This window comes from Capricornis sumatraensis, chromosome 3 (assembly GCF_032405125.1).
Source record: "Capricornis sumatraensis isolate serow.1 chromosome 3, serow.2, whole genome shotgun sequence".
Classification (NCBI taxonomy): Eukaryota; Metazoa; Chordata; class Mammalia; order Artiodactyla; family Bovidae; genus Capricornis; species Capricornis sumatraensis.
The window spans coordinates 19,332,942-19,348,445 of record NC_091071.1 but is presented as its reverse complement, the minus strand read 5'-3'; the positions used below and the strand labels follow the sequence as shown (position 1 = coordinate 19,348,445).

Below are 15,504 nucleotides of genomic sequence, written 5' to 3'. Positions count from 1 at the left end.
GATCATATGGTAATTCTATTTTTAGTTTTCTGAGCAACCTCCATACTGTTTTCCATAGTGGGTGCACCAGCTTATGTTCCCACCAAGAGTGCAGGAGGGCTCCCTTTTCTCCACACCCCTCCAGCACTTGTTATTTGTAGACTTTTGAGTGAGTAGGAGGTGATACCTCATTGTAGTTTTGATTTTCATTTCTCTAATGATTAGCCAGTACTTTGGCCACCTCATGCGAAGAGTTGACTCATTGGAAAAGACTCTGATGCTGGGAGGGATTGGGGGCAGGAAGAGAAGGGGACGACCGAAGATGAGATGGCTGGATGGCATCACGGACTCTATGGACATGAGTCTGAGTGAATTCCAGGAGATGGTGATGGACAGGGAGGCCTGGCATGCTGTGATTCATGGGGTCGCAAAGAGTCAGACACGACTGAGTGACTGAACTGAACTGAACTGAACTGAACTGAATAATTAGCAATGCTGAGCAAGTAGTGTGTATTCTTTTAGCAGAAGGAAACACCCTTGACTTTGAAGGGTGTGTTGCTGGATTTCTTGGGAGCATGTGGGTTCGGGGAGGTCAGCAGGAGATTAGTTAAAGCTGATGCCAGTGGCCTGGAGCCCGCTCAGGATGAAGAGAGCCCAAGTCTTGGGATCTCACCCTGGATCCCTGTTTTACTTCTGCTTGTTGTTATTGGTGTTTAGTCACCCAGTCAAGTCTGACTCTTTGCACCCCCATGGACTGTAGCACGCAAGGCCTCTCTGTCCCTCACCATCTCCTGAAGTTTGCCCAAGGTCATGTCCATTGCAACGGTGATGCCATCCAGCCATCTCATCCTCTGACACCCTCTTCTTCCCTCAATCTTTCCCAGCATCAGGGACTTTTCCAGTGAGTCAGCTGTTTGCATCAGATGACCAAAATACTGGAATTTCAGCTTCAGCATCAGTCCTTCCAACAAATATTCAGGGTTGATTTCCCTTAAGATTGGTGTGATCTCCTTGTTGTCCAGGGGACTTCCAGAAGTTTTTTCTAGCTTCCACTTATGATTATACAGTGGAAATGACAAAAAGATTCAAGGGATTAGATCTGATAGACAGAATGCCTGAAGAACTATGGTCGGAGGTTCATGACATTGTACAGGAGTCAGTGATCAAGACCATCCCCAAGAAAAAGAAATCCAAAAAGGCAAAATGGTTGTCTGAGAAGGCCTTACAAATAACTGAGAAAAGAAGAGAAGCTAAAGGCAAAGGAGAAAAGGAAAGATAACACCCATTTGAATGCAGAGTTCCAAAGAATAGCAAGAAGAAATAAGAAAGCCTTCCTCAGTGATCAATGCAAAGAAATAGAGGAAAGCAATTGAATGGAATAGACTAGAGATCTCTTCTAGGAAATTAGAGATACCAGGGGAACATTTCATGCAAAGATGGGTACAATAAAGGACAGAAATGGTATGAACCTAACAGAAGCAGAAGATATTAAGAAGAGATGGCAAGAATACACAGAAGAACTGTACAAAGAAGATCTTCACGACCAGATAATCATGATGGTGTGATCACTCACCTAGAGCCAGACATCCTGGAATGCAAAATCAAGTGGGGCTTAGGAGGCATGACTACAAACAAAGCTAGTGGAGGTGATGGAATTCCAGTTGAGCTATTTCAAATCCTGAAAGATGATGCTGTGAAAGTGCCGCACTCAATATGCCAGCAAGTTTGGAAAACTCAGCAGTGGCCACAGGACTGGAAAAGGTCAGTTTTCATTCCAGTCCCAAAGAAAGGCAATGCCAAAGAATGCTCAAACTACTGCACAATTGTACTCATTTCACACGCTAGTAAAGTAATGCTCAAAATTCTCCAAGCCAGGCTTCAACAGTATGTGAACTGTGAACTTCCAGATGTTCAAGCTGGTTTTAGAAAAGGCAGAGGAACCAGAGATCAAATTGCCAACATCTGTTGGATCAGCAAAAAAGCCAGGGAGTTCCAAAAAAACATCTACTTCTGCTTTATTGACTATGCCAAAGCCTTTGACCATGTGGATCACAACAAATTGTGGAAAGTTGTTAAAGAGATGGGAATACCAGGCCACCTTACCTGCCTCTTGAGAGATCTGTATGCAGGTCAGGAAGCAACAGTTAGAACTGGACATGGAACAACAGACTGGTTCTAAATCGGGAAAGGAGTATGTCAAGGCTGTATATTGTCACCCTGCTTATTTAACTTATATGCAGAGTACATCATGAGAAACGCTGGGCTAGATGAAGCACAAGCTGGAATCATGATTGCCAGGAGAAATATCAATGACCTCAGATCTGCAAATGACACCACCCTTATGGCAGAAAGTGAAGAAGAACTAAAGAGCCTCTTGATAAAAGGGAAAGAGGAGAGTCAAAAAGTTGGCTTAAAACTCAACATTCAGAAAACAAAGATCATGGCATCTGGTCCTGTCACTTCATGTCAAATAGATGGGGAAACAATGGAAACAGTGAGAGATTTTATTTTGGGAGGCTCCAAAATCACTGCAGATGGAGACTGCAGCCATGAAATTAAAAGACGCTTACTCCTTAGAAGAAAAGCTATGACCAACCTAGACAGCACATTAAAAAGCAGAGACATTACTTTGCCAGCAAAGGTCCATCTAGTCAAAGCTATGGTTTTTTCCAGTAGTCATGTATGGATGTGAGAGTTGAACTATAAGGAAAACTGCACACCAAAGAATTGATGCTTTTGTACTGTGGTGTTGGAGAAGACTCTTGAGTGTCCCTTGGACTGCAAGGAGATCCAACCAGTCCATCCTAAAGGAAATCAGTCATGACTATTCATTGGAAGGACTGATGCTGAAGCTGAAATTCCAATATTTTGGCCACCTGATGTGAAGAACTGACTCATTTGAAAAGACCTTGATGCTGGGAAAGATTGAAGACGGGAGGAGAAGGGGACGACAGAGGATGAGATAGTCGGATAACATCACCGATTCAATGGACGTGAGTTTTGAGTAAGCTCCGAGAGTTGGTGATGGACAGGGAAGCCTGACGTGCTGCAGGCTGTGGGGTTGCAAATAGTCAGACATGACTGAGCGACTGAACTGAACTGAACTGAACAGTTTGAAGGCATCAATTCTTTGGCGTTCCACCTTCTTTACAGTCCAACTCTCACAACCATTCATGACTACTGGGAAGGCCATAGCTTTAACTGTACAGACCTTTATCAGCTGAGTGATGTCTCTGCTTTTCAACACACTGTCTAGGTTTGTCATAACTTTCCTGCCAAGAAGCTTACTTCTGCTTACTAGTTGTTTAACAGAGGGCAGGGTTTTGGGGTTTTGTTTTTTTAGTCTCTTTGAGCCTTAGTGTCTTCATTTATGAACTGTGATAAAAATTATTTCACACAATGGTTTTGAAGATCAGGTAGCACATGTGAAAACAGCTGAGCAGAAATTGGCACATATTAAGCCCCTGAGTCAGCTGCATCTGACTCTGAGTACAGCTGCAGCTGTATAGCCAGCTGTTTGGAAAATGTGCTGGTAGGTCATGGAAGTAATTGTGTATAAATCGGACCAGATCTTCATAGGAAGTTTGCCTCACTTTGGAGATGTATGAAATAGATGAAAACAAATTGGTGTGACAAGTATTCAGATTACATATTCTCCCCTGTGGCTTCATTTGTGTCTCTCTTTTCCTTTATGGGCTGTCTTCTCTGCTTTTCTTTCAGTTATATTTTGAAAAGTATTAATCCTCTTTCTAATGTTGCTAATGGCTACCTTTTACAAAATATATGTAAATATGTTTAACTTCATTTCTTAAATGATTCAAGTCTACAAAGAAGTTGCAAAAATCATACAAAAAATTCCCAAATAGGCTTCTTTAACCTGGCCTGGGCTTAGCTGGGTGGTTCATCTGCTAGGGGCCAGGTTTAGCTCATGTTCTTTGGGGTTCATTCACGTGTGGAGAACAGATTGGTCAGTGGAGCTGCGTCATTCTCAACCACAGGACCTCCCCTCCTAGGGCAAGCTAGCTTGGGTTCATTTCCATAGTGATTTCAGGTTTCCAAGTACAGCAAGAGAGCAAGTGCCAGCGTCTAGGTCATTTCCAAGCTTCTGGTGGTATCACATTTGTTGCTGTTCCAAAGCAAGTTACACGACTTGACCAGATTCCAGGGGGAGGGAAATAAACTCTGCCTCCTGAGTGGGAGACTCTGCCTGCACCATGCCACAGTGTGGATGTACAGTTAGGAAGAACCTGTAGCCATTTTTATAGTCTGCATTTTCAACTGCAAGACAAAAATGATTGCTGATCACTCACCTTTTTGCATTGTAAAACTTAGAGTCATGTGACATTGACCGAAAGCACTGGGGTATGAACTACAATGTGAGTGCATTTAGAGAGTCCCATCTGGATGAAAACATCTTTATGTGCCTTTTTTTTCTTCCCTTAAGATTGCCAACCCTCCTGATAGCTGAATGTGTGCTGGTGTACATGAGTCCGGAGCAGTCTGCAAACCTCCTCAAGTGGGCCGCCAACAGTTTTGAGGCTGCCATGTTCATAAACTACGAACAGGTAAGAGGAAGCTCAAGAAATCCACTTTCTGTGCAGGACTCCAGGGGTGGCTTTCTCTCTCTTGAGCCCCCTTGGAATACGCTTTCCCTTATTATTTTCCTTCTGCCTCTGTAGCTCCATTGTTAATCAGTTTCAGCAAACCTAGTATTCTTTTCCTTTCTTGAGGTTTATTGGTTGAACTGGGTCTTTGTTGCTGCCTATGGGCTTTCTCTGGTAGCAGCCGGCAGGGGCTACTCTCTAGTTATGGTTCCAGGGCTTGTTGTGGTGGCTTCTCTTGCTGCGGAGCATGGGCTCGAGAGCGAGGGCACAGTAGTCGTGGCACGTGGGCTCAGTTGTCAGGCGGCATGTGGGATCTTCCTGGGCCAGGGATTGAATTGGTGTCTCTTGCATTCCAGGGTGGATTCCTAATGACTGCCCTAAACCTAGTATCTTTGAGTTCATGACTGCCTGCAAACTTTTATCTAGAGTTTCTGGAACTTCCATCTTGGCCTTTAAGGAAGTTGTTTACTATAAAGTCATAGATCTTGATGGAGGGAATTTTGGCTGTCATCAGGGTAGGGGTAGCTAACTCACATGCCTTCAGAGACAGATAGTGATGTAAACGGAAGAAGCTGGCCAGGTGTCGTGCGTTGTGAAGTAGTGGGGCCTGTGGTGACCTGGGACACCCACGTCCCGTTTCACGGATGCCTGCTTTTCAGTGCCAGTCAGTTGTTGCCATGTGGAGTGAGCCTAGAGTTGCCTGAACTCCCAATTTTTCAAGAGAGATTAGAAATCTAGGATTTTACTGTCACATTTCCTGTGGCTCAGTTGGAATGAGCTGAGCTGAGCTCATTCAGTGAGCTACAGCTCCTGCAATGGGGTAGACCTGGGTTCAATCCCTGGGTTGGAAAGATCCCTTAAAGAAGAGAAAGGCTACCCACTCCAGTATTCTGGCTTGGAGAATTCCAAGGACTGAATTCCTGGAGAATTCACTTCACTTTCCTAATTTCTAAAATCACTGAGTCTGGCCTATGGCTCGCTGTTCTCTTCTCATCAGGTGCCTAAAGGGTTATGTTTTAGTGTTTTGGAATAATTCGTCTTGCGTCTGTGTGACCTGCAGCAGAATTGCTCTGTGGTTGGGAGTTCATGCTGTGGAGACAGACTGCCTAGCTCTGTGATCTGGACAAGTTACTTGACCTCTCTGTGCCTATTTCCTCATCTGAAAAATGAGGATAATAGTACCCCAACCTCATAGTTCATAAACGAGTTAACAGGTGCACAAGCATTGACAGCATTAAGTAAGCTGTTATTAACTCAGTTATTATTTGGATCTCTTGAATCCCCAGGGATAAGAATACCTGCCTCTCAGGTCTAAATAATCCAGACTAAATTTGGCAAGTGCATTCATTAAAAAAAGAAGATTTGCCTCTCTGGATTATTGTGGGAACTCCTGAGATATTGAACAGCAGTGGCCTGATGAGCAGTGCCAATACATGTTAGCTAATTTTATTGTTTATTATAGTTTCGCTTTATTGATTTTATTTATTTATTTATTTTTACCGCTTTTTGTTTTATTTTCAAATGTTATTACAGATAAGGGCAGTGCAGGGCCTTGCCCCATGTCACGTAGCTACAAACAGGTCTGGGGCTGGACCTTGGTCTCCTGTCTTCCCCACCCCTGACCCAGCCCAGGTTCTGGTATAGGTGGTTTTTGGTTGGTTGATTTTTCTTCTTTTCCTCTCTTTAATTGGTAGCATTCCTCAGATTCAGTCTTTTTTAAAAAAAAATCTAAATATTTATGTATTTATTTTTGACTGCACTGAGTCTTCGTCGCTGCACACGGGCTTTCTCTGGTTGCGGAGGGGGACTACCCTTGAACTGTGGGGCTCAGACTTCTCGTTGCAGTGACTCCTTTTGTGGAGTGTGCTCTAGGGCACACGGGCTTCAGTGGTTGGGGCTCATGGGCTTAGTTTCTCCGAGGCACTTGCGATCTTCCAGACCAGGGTTCGAACTGGCATCCCCTGCACTGCAAAGTAGATTCTTAACCACTGGACCACCAGGGAAGCCGCAGACGTAGTCTTTTGACCTGGTAAATGAATATAATGGCTGCTGGCCTCGTCAGTCTGTACAATCAACGTGGATAAATCCTGGTGACCTGTCTCTGTTTTGGGGACACCATACCTGGGAAGAAGGAATTTCACCTCCCACATTTCCACACGTTTCAGATGTGCACTGTTTCATTTGTGTGTTCTTTTATTCAACATCACGTGAGAGATAAGGGTTTAAATAAATTTTGGCCAGAGACCCTGTCATTTTGGTGCAGGGCTGAGATTGTACTAGTTTTTAGTATGTTGACTGCAGCTGTCTCTCAAAGGGCTTAAACCCTGCCCACCACCTTCATTTTGTGAATAATCAACTTTTAATTCATTTATTTCCTGACAAGTACAGAATCATCAGCCTTATGTTCGTCAATTGGTCATGTCTTATGTTGTTATTTAATTAATAGTTATATGACAAAACAACATGGATGATGATTATTTCAGTAATAATGATTTCAGAGTCTTAGAATTTGATTACTTATATAGCTGGTGCTTTTCTTTGAGTTTCATATATATTAACCTGTTTAATCATTACAACAGCCCACAAGGTAGGTACTAGTACTATCCTGGTTTTACAGATAAGGGTTTGAACCAAGGGATTAGGTATCTTGGCTCACAGCTATTAAATATCTTGCCAATATTCAAACCAAGGCAATAAAATGAAGGAGTTTGTGCCCATAAATATGCTTCTATTCTGAATGAATAGTCTGCAATCATATCATTACTGCCACATAAGCTCTATGCATCCTCCCCAAAAAAGAGTAACATTGGTTCTTGACTTGGAGAGGATTAGGGAATCACTTCATATATTGTTAAAGTGCTGAATTTTTGATACCTTATATATGACAAAGTACCAGTGTGTGTGCTACATTAATGTGCATAATATTTTGTTTTGCACACATGTATACATGATGTTTTTTATTTATTTTAATTGGAGGCTAATTACTGTACAATATTGTAGTGGTTTTTGCCATACATTGACATGCATCAGCCATTTTGCACACATATGTACATGAAGTTTTTTAAACCTTTTTTTTTTTTTTAATAAATTCAGAGGTAGGTAAGGTGGCCTGGTATTCCCACCTCTTTAAGAATTTTCCACAGTTTGTTGTGATCCTCACAGTCAAAATCTTCAGTGTAGTCAGTGTAACAGATGTTTTTCTGGAATTCCCTTGCTTTTTCTGTGATCCAACGGATGTTGGCAATTTGATATCTGGTTTCTCTGCCTTTTCTAAATCCTGTTTTGAAATACATCTGAAAATTCTTGGTTCAGATACTGTTGAAGCCTAGCTTGAAGGGTATTGAGCATTACCTTGCTAGAATGTGAAATGAGCACAGTTGTATAGTAGTCTGAACATTCTTTGGCATTGCCTTTCTTCTTTATTCAGAAAGTAATGCCACATGCAAAATTAAAAAAAAAAAAGTCATATAGTTTGAAGGGTAAACAAGAAAAGTCTCTCATCTATCACAGACTTCAGCCTGTAACCTGGGAAACAAACTTGCTGTATTCTAGAATTTTCCTGTGCGTATATAAATGTGAAGAGAGGTTTTTTTTCCCCCCTAAAGATAGATGGGAGCATACTATACACATTCCTTTGTAAATTACTTTTCGAGAGTTTATCTTAGGAACCATCTCATATCTGTCTGTCTTCTTTTTATGTTTTCATGTTTTCACGGCTGTATGGTATTTCATGGTATAAACCTGCCAGAATTTATTTAGCCCCAAGCAATGGGTATTTCAGTTCTTTCCAGATCCTTTCTATCATACATTAGTGCTGTAGTAAATGTTCTTGCATCTTCACATACACACACAAGTCTACCTGTGAGACAGGCTCCTGGCAGTGGAGTTATCTGGTTCCAGGCTGAGTGTTTACAATGGAGGAACACTGCCCAGTTGCCTTTTGAGGGCTGTACTCCATCAGCACTGCACTTGGGGTTCCATGACCTGCGCTGGGTATTACCAGCCTTGACTGCTTAGCAGTAGGATGTGGTTATTTTATTTTGCATGTTTTAAGAAGCAGAGAGACCCTGCGGCAGTGCCCAGCCTCCCCTCTCCCTTCCCAGGTGAACATGGGTGACCGGTTTGGGCAGATCATGATCGAGAACCTGCGGAGACGACAGTGTGACCTGGCCGGAGTGGAGACTTGCAAGTCGCTGGAGTCACAGGTCAGAAGGCAGAGGCCCAGACGTCCTCTTGTACCCTGGCCAACTGAGAAAGGGCCTCCTCCCTACACAGATGGGAGAAAGTGAGGGTCCTTCTGGAGTGCCTGCCTGCGGGCAGCCAGGGCTCCATGTGGGCCACTGGTTCATCGTGCAAGGGAGACCCAAGCCCTGTGCTACCATCTTGGCGTGGAAAATACAAGTTTACATTTCCTGTCTCCTGTTACTTTAATTTTTTATTATGCTGTTTTTCAAACAAAATAAGAGTAGAGGGAATAATTAAAGCGAACACCTATGTCCCACCACCCAGCTTCAGTAATTAATCATATTTTGTCATTGCTACATTGTTACCCCTTCCCCCAAATTTTTGTTGGTGGTGTCATTGGAAAGGTGGCTCAGTGGTAAAGAATCTGCTGGCAGTTCAGGATTCACGAGTAGATGTGGGTTCAATCGCTAGGTCAGAAAGATCCCCTGGAGGAGGAAATGGCAACCCACTCCAGTGTTCTTGCCTGGATAATCCCACGGGCAGAGAAGCCTGACGGGCTGCAGTCCATGGGGTTACAAAGAGTCAGACATGACTGAGTGTCTGAGCATATCATTGGAATATTTAAGGCAAATCCCAGACACTGTTTCATTTCCCTTATAAATACTTCAGTGTGAATCTCCTACCAGTAAGGACCTTCCTCTGCCCAAGATAATGATAGTACCATGATCACATCTGACAAGTTGACATGCTCCTTCATAGCAGCTGACACCCACCCAGTTCATACTTGGTTTTTACCAGTCATCTGAAAAATTGTTCATGGTTGGTGTATTTGAATCAGGATCCAAACATGATTCCCACTTTGTACTTGACTTAAATTCTTGCAATCTGTAATTGTTCCCCCAAAATCTAGAATTTTTTTGGTGAAGAGGCACTTCCCTATCCCTACCCCCTTTTAAATGGCTTAGTTTTTACATGACTTGTGTCATTACCACCAGGGCCCTTTAAAAACCTGTTGCTTATATAGAACAGTTTCTTCCTTTATTTCTCTTTAAATATTATACTTTACGGTGCCCCCATTGTAACAGTACCTGTTGAGTAGAGAAAATGGGGAAAATGAAAAGACAGATGAGAGGGTCCAGAATGGGCTTTTGAAAGAGGAGCCCTCCGAGGGAAGCTGTGTGTGCAAAGAGCGCCTCCGGTCAGTCGTGTGACAGCTCCTGTTGTCTCCCTTTCTCTCCGCCCCACATTTTAGAGAGAACGGCTCCTGTCCAGCGGGTGGGAGTCAGCGTCAGCCATCGACATGATGGAATTGTACAGCAGGTTGCCTCGTGCCGAAGTGATCAGGTATGGGATTGACAAGAGTCTGCTCCATGGCAAATAATTGTGAATGAAAGGCATCATTGTCCATACCTTTTAATGTTTAAAAAAAAAAAACCCAACCCCAAACTAGACCTATTTGAAACAAGTTAACTGCTGCTAACATCGATTAAACATTGCTAGCTCCTTGAGAGTAACTCATTAGCTATTAGCCAAGATAAGGTTTATGCCCAAACAGATTATTTTAGTCAAAATAAGCAGTTAGACCTCTGCAGTGGAAATCTTGCACAATCCCTGTGTTTTGGAAAAGGAGGAAAGTCACATTGCCCAAGGGGGCCTAAGGTGGTGGTGGGGAGTCTGCTTATGGATTTTTAAGTGGACTTTCCCCCTCATTATAAAAGAAATACATGCTTGTTGTTCTAAAACAATTTTCAAGTAAAGTGCATGAAGTATAGAGCAGTTGTGTGCTATGAATAAATTGGAGTATATTCTTTTTCTATGTGTTTATAAATATTTATCAACCTATAGATTTGTATTTTTTGAATCAGTAGATTGATACATGTATTTGTCTGTAAATCACCATCCTTTCAAAAGCTTAACAATAGCTTATATTTATCTCTGCATGTCAAGATGTTCAGATTACCATATCCTGTTTAGTGGTGCCTGGTATTTATATTGATGTGTGGATATATGCTAATGACAACAGTTTTTCAAATTGAGACATAATTGACAGAAAACATTAGTTTCAGGTGCACCACATTTTTTTAAGGAGAACCACTTTATTTTGAGTAGTAGACAAAACTCCGTTTAAAATGTAATAAAAGAAACCCTCCGTCAGTTTCTTCAGTTAGTCCAAAGAATAAAACCTCCAGCTTAATTAGAATTTACATTTAACCTTAAATATTCTAAAATCCATCCATGTCAGCTTTGGAGTTTTAATCTTGCCCTATCCTATGAAATAGAGCAAACTTTGATCGATAATCAGACTCCTAATTTTTGCCATTCAACCATATTTTTTCATCTTGCTTTCTGACTCTATACATTCCATTCACAGTGTTCAATGGATTTGTAATAAACTTCCAAGATGAAGGGAAATTTCTTGCTCATCGTTTGCCTAAAATCTTGGCTTGTGTTCATCTTTTGAAACAAAAAACACACACCAAAAATGTCCTCAGATTCCACTACTAAAACTCCTTTAAAGATCTTCTTTGCCAGTGGTTCCGGAGCGCAATCCATGCCATCTGAAGCAAGGTCTTGGAGCAGAACCCCACTGGGTACAGCAGACAGCGGGCAGGACATGGCAGCAGTCCTGGTCTAATTTACATTTCTTTTCACATAAATGAGATTGAAAAGCCCTTGTTTTTCTCCTTGCCAGTGATCTGGTCTTTTACTCATCTTTTAAATAAGTTTTAAAAAGTGTTCTTACTGAAGTGTAACAGCTCGTTTATATAACAGGAAATCTACCCCCTTGTCATTTGTGTTACAAACATTCTCTTCCAGTTTGTCATCTGTCACTTTTGACTTTGCTTATGGAGTTTTTTTTTTTCTTCTTCTTCTTTTCAAAAATTAAGCCAAAATGGGCCCACGCCATATGTACTATTCTGTAGCCCACTTCTTTTCACGTAGTCTATCCTGAACGCTTGCCTGGCAGTATGCGTCATGGCCTTCATTTTTAATTGGATACGTTTGTACTGTTATCTTTTCATTCCACAGAATAGAGTCCCTTGAATTCCTGGATGAAATGGAGCTTCTTGAACAGCTCATGCAGCATTACTGCCTTTGCTGGGCCACCAAAGGAGGAAGCGAACTAGGTAGGTGACTTCACTTATATTGATTGGAATTTTTCTAGGGAACTTTTTGTCTCCGGAGAGTGTAACACTCAATGGGAATTTTCTACCCAGGAAGAACTAGGGCTCGTATACATGGATCTGTGAACATAGAGAATCAGCAGTTATATCCTCTGTTTTTATAGCACAAAACCCAGGAGAACTGTTTAAATAAACCACATATATGAAAACCAACCAACAGCCCTGTTTGTGGAATTTCCTCAACTGGATGGTGAGAGACCTTGAGTCTTGAAATCATCTTAATGAAAGGGTCCAATGTTCAGCTTTTTGATCTGCTTGTAACCAGGTTTGCTGCATGTTAAGACACACAGGTCATTGTTTCTGTCTAACACCCGTGCAGCTGTGGGTTGGATTTCTCTCTCTCATCTTCTTTTATATTGGAGGTGAATTCCCCTGGCTTGGAAGAGTCGGGCCGTGGGGACAAAGCCCGGAGCCTTGTCTCAGTGCCTTGTTGCCTTGATCTTGACCGAGTTCCTCCTTCACAGCTGCCCCTCGCTGACTGCACTTCCCCTGGGCGCCTCTCCAGCCCAGTGGGGATAGTTTTAGATCCCAGTTCTGGCCTTTGCTGTTAAAGTGCTCCCAGACTTCCTGTAGCTCTGTCTGACATACTGCCTTAGGCAAGTAGTGAATATAAAACAAAGAGCTTAGGGGAGTCAAAGATTGTCTCCTGTGTGAAGATTCCAGGTTGTTAATCATCCTCCTTGGGCTTATCTTTCCACCAGTTTATAAATTTACCCAGCTGGGCAGTTCAGTCCACAAAATCCATTTATTTTTTATTTTAAGAATCATTTATTACTGTGTTTTTGTACTGCTGTTTTCCCCCATTTTTGAAAACAGTATAATTTTAAGCAGAGACTTTGGAAAGTTCTCAAAAAAATTATGGCAAAGAAAAAAAAAATCACCCATATGCCCAGCACTCAGAGATAACCTCTGGCAGCTTTTCCCTTCTGTTCTTTTTCTAGCTGTGGATTTGTTTTTAGTGGGGTTTAATTTATCTATGTAACCTTGATTCTGGATCTCTTTAAGCTTAATATTATAACATAAGCATTTCCCCTTGCTACTAAAAACTCTGCATGAGCATAATTTTCATGGCTTTATAAATATTCTGTCGTGAAGCTCTGTCTGCATTTACTTAATTTTCTTACACTTTTAAAAAATATAGGTGACTTGTATAGAATTAATTCTAGATTCTGCCAAGTAATGATGCATTGAGCTTTTCCATGTAAGGGGCTTCTTTTCCCCACTTCTCACCCGGCTACTTGTGGTATCAGTAGAGTAAGTCACTTACATACGACCTTCACGTTGCGAACTTTTAAAGATGCGAGCGTGCGTCCCATCAGCGTCAGGTGTGAGCGACACTGCAGCTTTCCCTCCGTCTCCTGTTGCCAACAGTCCTCCAGCTCCACAGCCTCCCACTTCCCTGCCCCTTTCCGTCAGTAACTCTCCTTGCCTCTTCACTCACTGCCAGCCCCTGTATGTGAGCTGTTGTACTGTACTACTGTACTTTCCGAGGTACTGTACTGTGAGATTAAAAATGTTTATTTTGTATGTTTGGTTTTTTATGTATTATTTGTGTGAAAAGTATTATAAACCTATTACAGTACAGTACTATATAGCCAGTTGTGTTAGTTGGGTATGGAGGCTAACTTCGTTGTACTTATGAACAAATTGTACTTGCTAATACGCTCTTGGAATGGAATGGAATGGAACTCATTCCTATGTAAGGGACTTACTGTACTTAACTTGTATGTGTATAGAGGACAAACTGTGTTTGCTCGAAGTTCAACATTTAAAAGACCAAGTTCCTAAAGAATAGGCCGTAAGACAAAATCCGAACAGATTGATACCAAACAAACCTACAGCCAAGACTCTGGAAAATCAGAATGATTCTCCAATAATAAATCGCCTGCCAAAACAAAATTCAACACTCTTCAGAGGAAGATATCAGAATTCAGAGTCTCCTCAGCTTACCACCCACCGTGTTCAGTTTAGATCAGTCGCTCAGTCATGTCCAACTCTTTGCGACCCCATGGACCACAGCAGGTCAGACTTCCCTGTCCATCAACAACTCCTAGAGGTTGCTGAAACCCTTGTCCACTGAGTCAGTGATGCCATCCAACCATCTCATCCTCTGTTATCGCCTTCTCCTCCTACCCTCAATCTCTCCCAGCATCAGGGTCCTTTCCAGTGAGTCAGTCTTTCACATCAGGTGGCCAGAGTATTAGAGTTTTAGCTTCAGTATCAGCCCTTCCAATGAATATTCAGGACTGATTTCCTTTAGGATGGACTGGTTAGTATTTGATTAAAAAATTACTAGATATGTGAAGAAATAAATTGCCCACACCAGTCTTTTTTATTACTGAATTTGACTCAAAGAGAAAAGGGTGAAATTGCTAAGGCTAGTCAGTAACCCTTTGACTTCTTTCTCACCTAAAATGGGCCAGTAGTAATTTTCAAGTGTATTTAAGGTAAAAGCAGAACACTCAAGAATGAACTCGTTAAACAAGTCTGAATGAAAGGTATTAATTCAGAAAAAAAAAAAAGTTCAGCATTTAAAGAATGGACTTGTGGGTTTTACTGGAGAGCCCATAAACCGCTATAACATTTCTTAATCCCTTTTAAACCGCCAGTAAACACTGTCTTATCCAGCCTCCTGTTTCCTTGTGGAATCTTATCTTACACAACCAGGAGGCCCGGGTGCAGTAATTGAATGTGCAGCCATTGCCCCAGAGCTGGTCCCTGTGGACCTGGGGCCCCAGGGTCACATTCTTCCACCTCTGACTGTTTTCTCTGCCTCCGCCTGTGACAGCCCCTTCTCAGCATCTGTGCGTTTCCTCCCCTCAGGTTTGAAGGAAATAACTTATTGATCTGTTCAAGACTCGTGCTGAGCCAGAGCTGAAGCCAGCGACCTTTCCGGAGCTGGGTCTCCAAGTTTCCTGAGTGGTGGGGAAGCCCCGGCTGCCATTCTCCGCCACTCTCCGAGAAGCCTCGTTTACTGGAGTGGTTGTACAAGTTCCTGTTCCTGTTGGCTAACAGTTTAAATAAATCTCCGTTGCCAGTTGCTGGTGTGTTGGTCCTCTGCTGTTTATCCTTTGCTCCCCTGGGGGTACTGTGGTTCCCCTCTTTGTCAGCTGGAACCAAAGATCCTCAGCCCGACCTTGACCTTGGCCCACTCCCCATGAGACAGACTCAGCTCCTGCATCCATTGTGGGATTTACTCCCGTGTGCTTTTATGTGTGGCACCTGGCCTTGCGCTTGGCCTCTTGACCAGAGGTGGGAGCTCGTCTCTGCTCCCGTTTCTGCCCTTGCCTGCTCAAGTCCTCCTTCACCTTGGTCACTGTGGCAGGCTGAATGATGACCCTCTAAAATGTCCCTTCCCAATCCTCCCAGCTGAGAGTATATTACCTTGTATAGCAAAAGGGGTTTTGCAGATGTGATTAAGTTAAGGATCTTGAGGTGGGAGCATCCAGGTGGGCCAGATGTAATCACAAGAGTCCTTCCTTTTAAGGGAGGAAGGGAGGGTAGAGTCAGAGGAACAGGCTGTGTGACACCACAAGCAGAGACCGGAGTGA

The 15,504-nt window shown here is 42.6% G+C and overlaps 1 protein-coding gene and 1 pseudogene across 2 annotated transcripts in view; one reads left to right on the top strand and one right to left on the bottom strand.

Annotated features, from left to right (window-relative positions):
- LCMT1 (leucine carboxyl methyltransferase 1) overlaps positions 1-14,940 on the top strand; it is a 67,688-nt gene extending 52,748 nt beyond the window's left edge. For both annotated transcript variants that reach the window (XM_068968960.1, XM_068968959.1), the window contains 5 exons: positions 4,424-4,544; positions 8,687-8,788; positions 10,021-10,112; positions 11,799-11,896; positions 14,777-14,940. In XM_068968960.1, the coding sequence (XP_068825061.1) occupies positions 4,424-4,544; positions 8,687-8,788; positions 10,021-10,112; positions 11,799-11,896; positions 14,777-14,799 (436 nt within the window). In that variant the 3' untranslated portion in view covers positions 14,800-14,940. The remainder of the gene's footprint in view (positions 1-4,423; positions 4,545-8,686; positions 8,789-10,020; positions 10,113-11,798; positions 11,897-14,776) is intronic.
- LOC138075523 (protein CEBPZOS-like) lies at positions 11,075-11,384 on the bottom strand (annotated as a pseudogene).
- Positions 14,941-15,504: the final 564 nt, after the last annotated feature.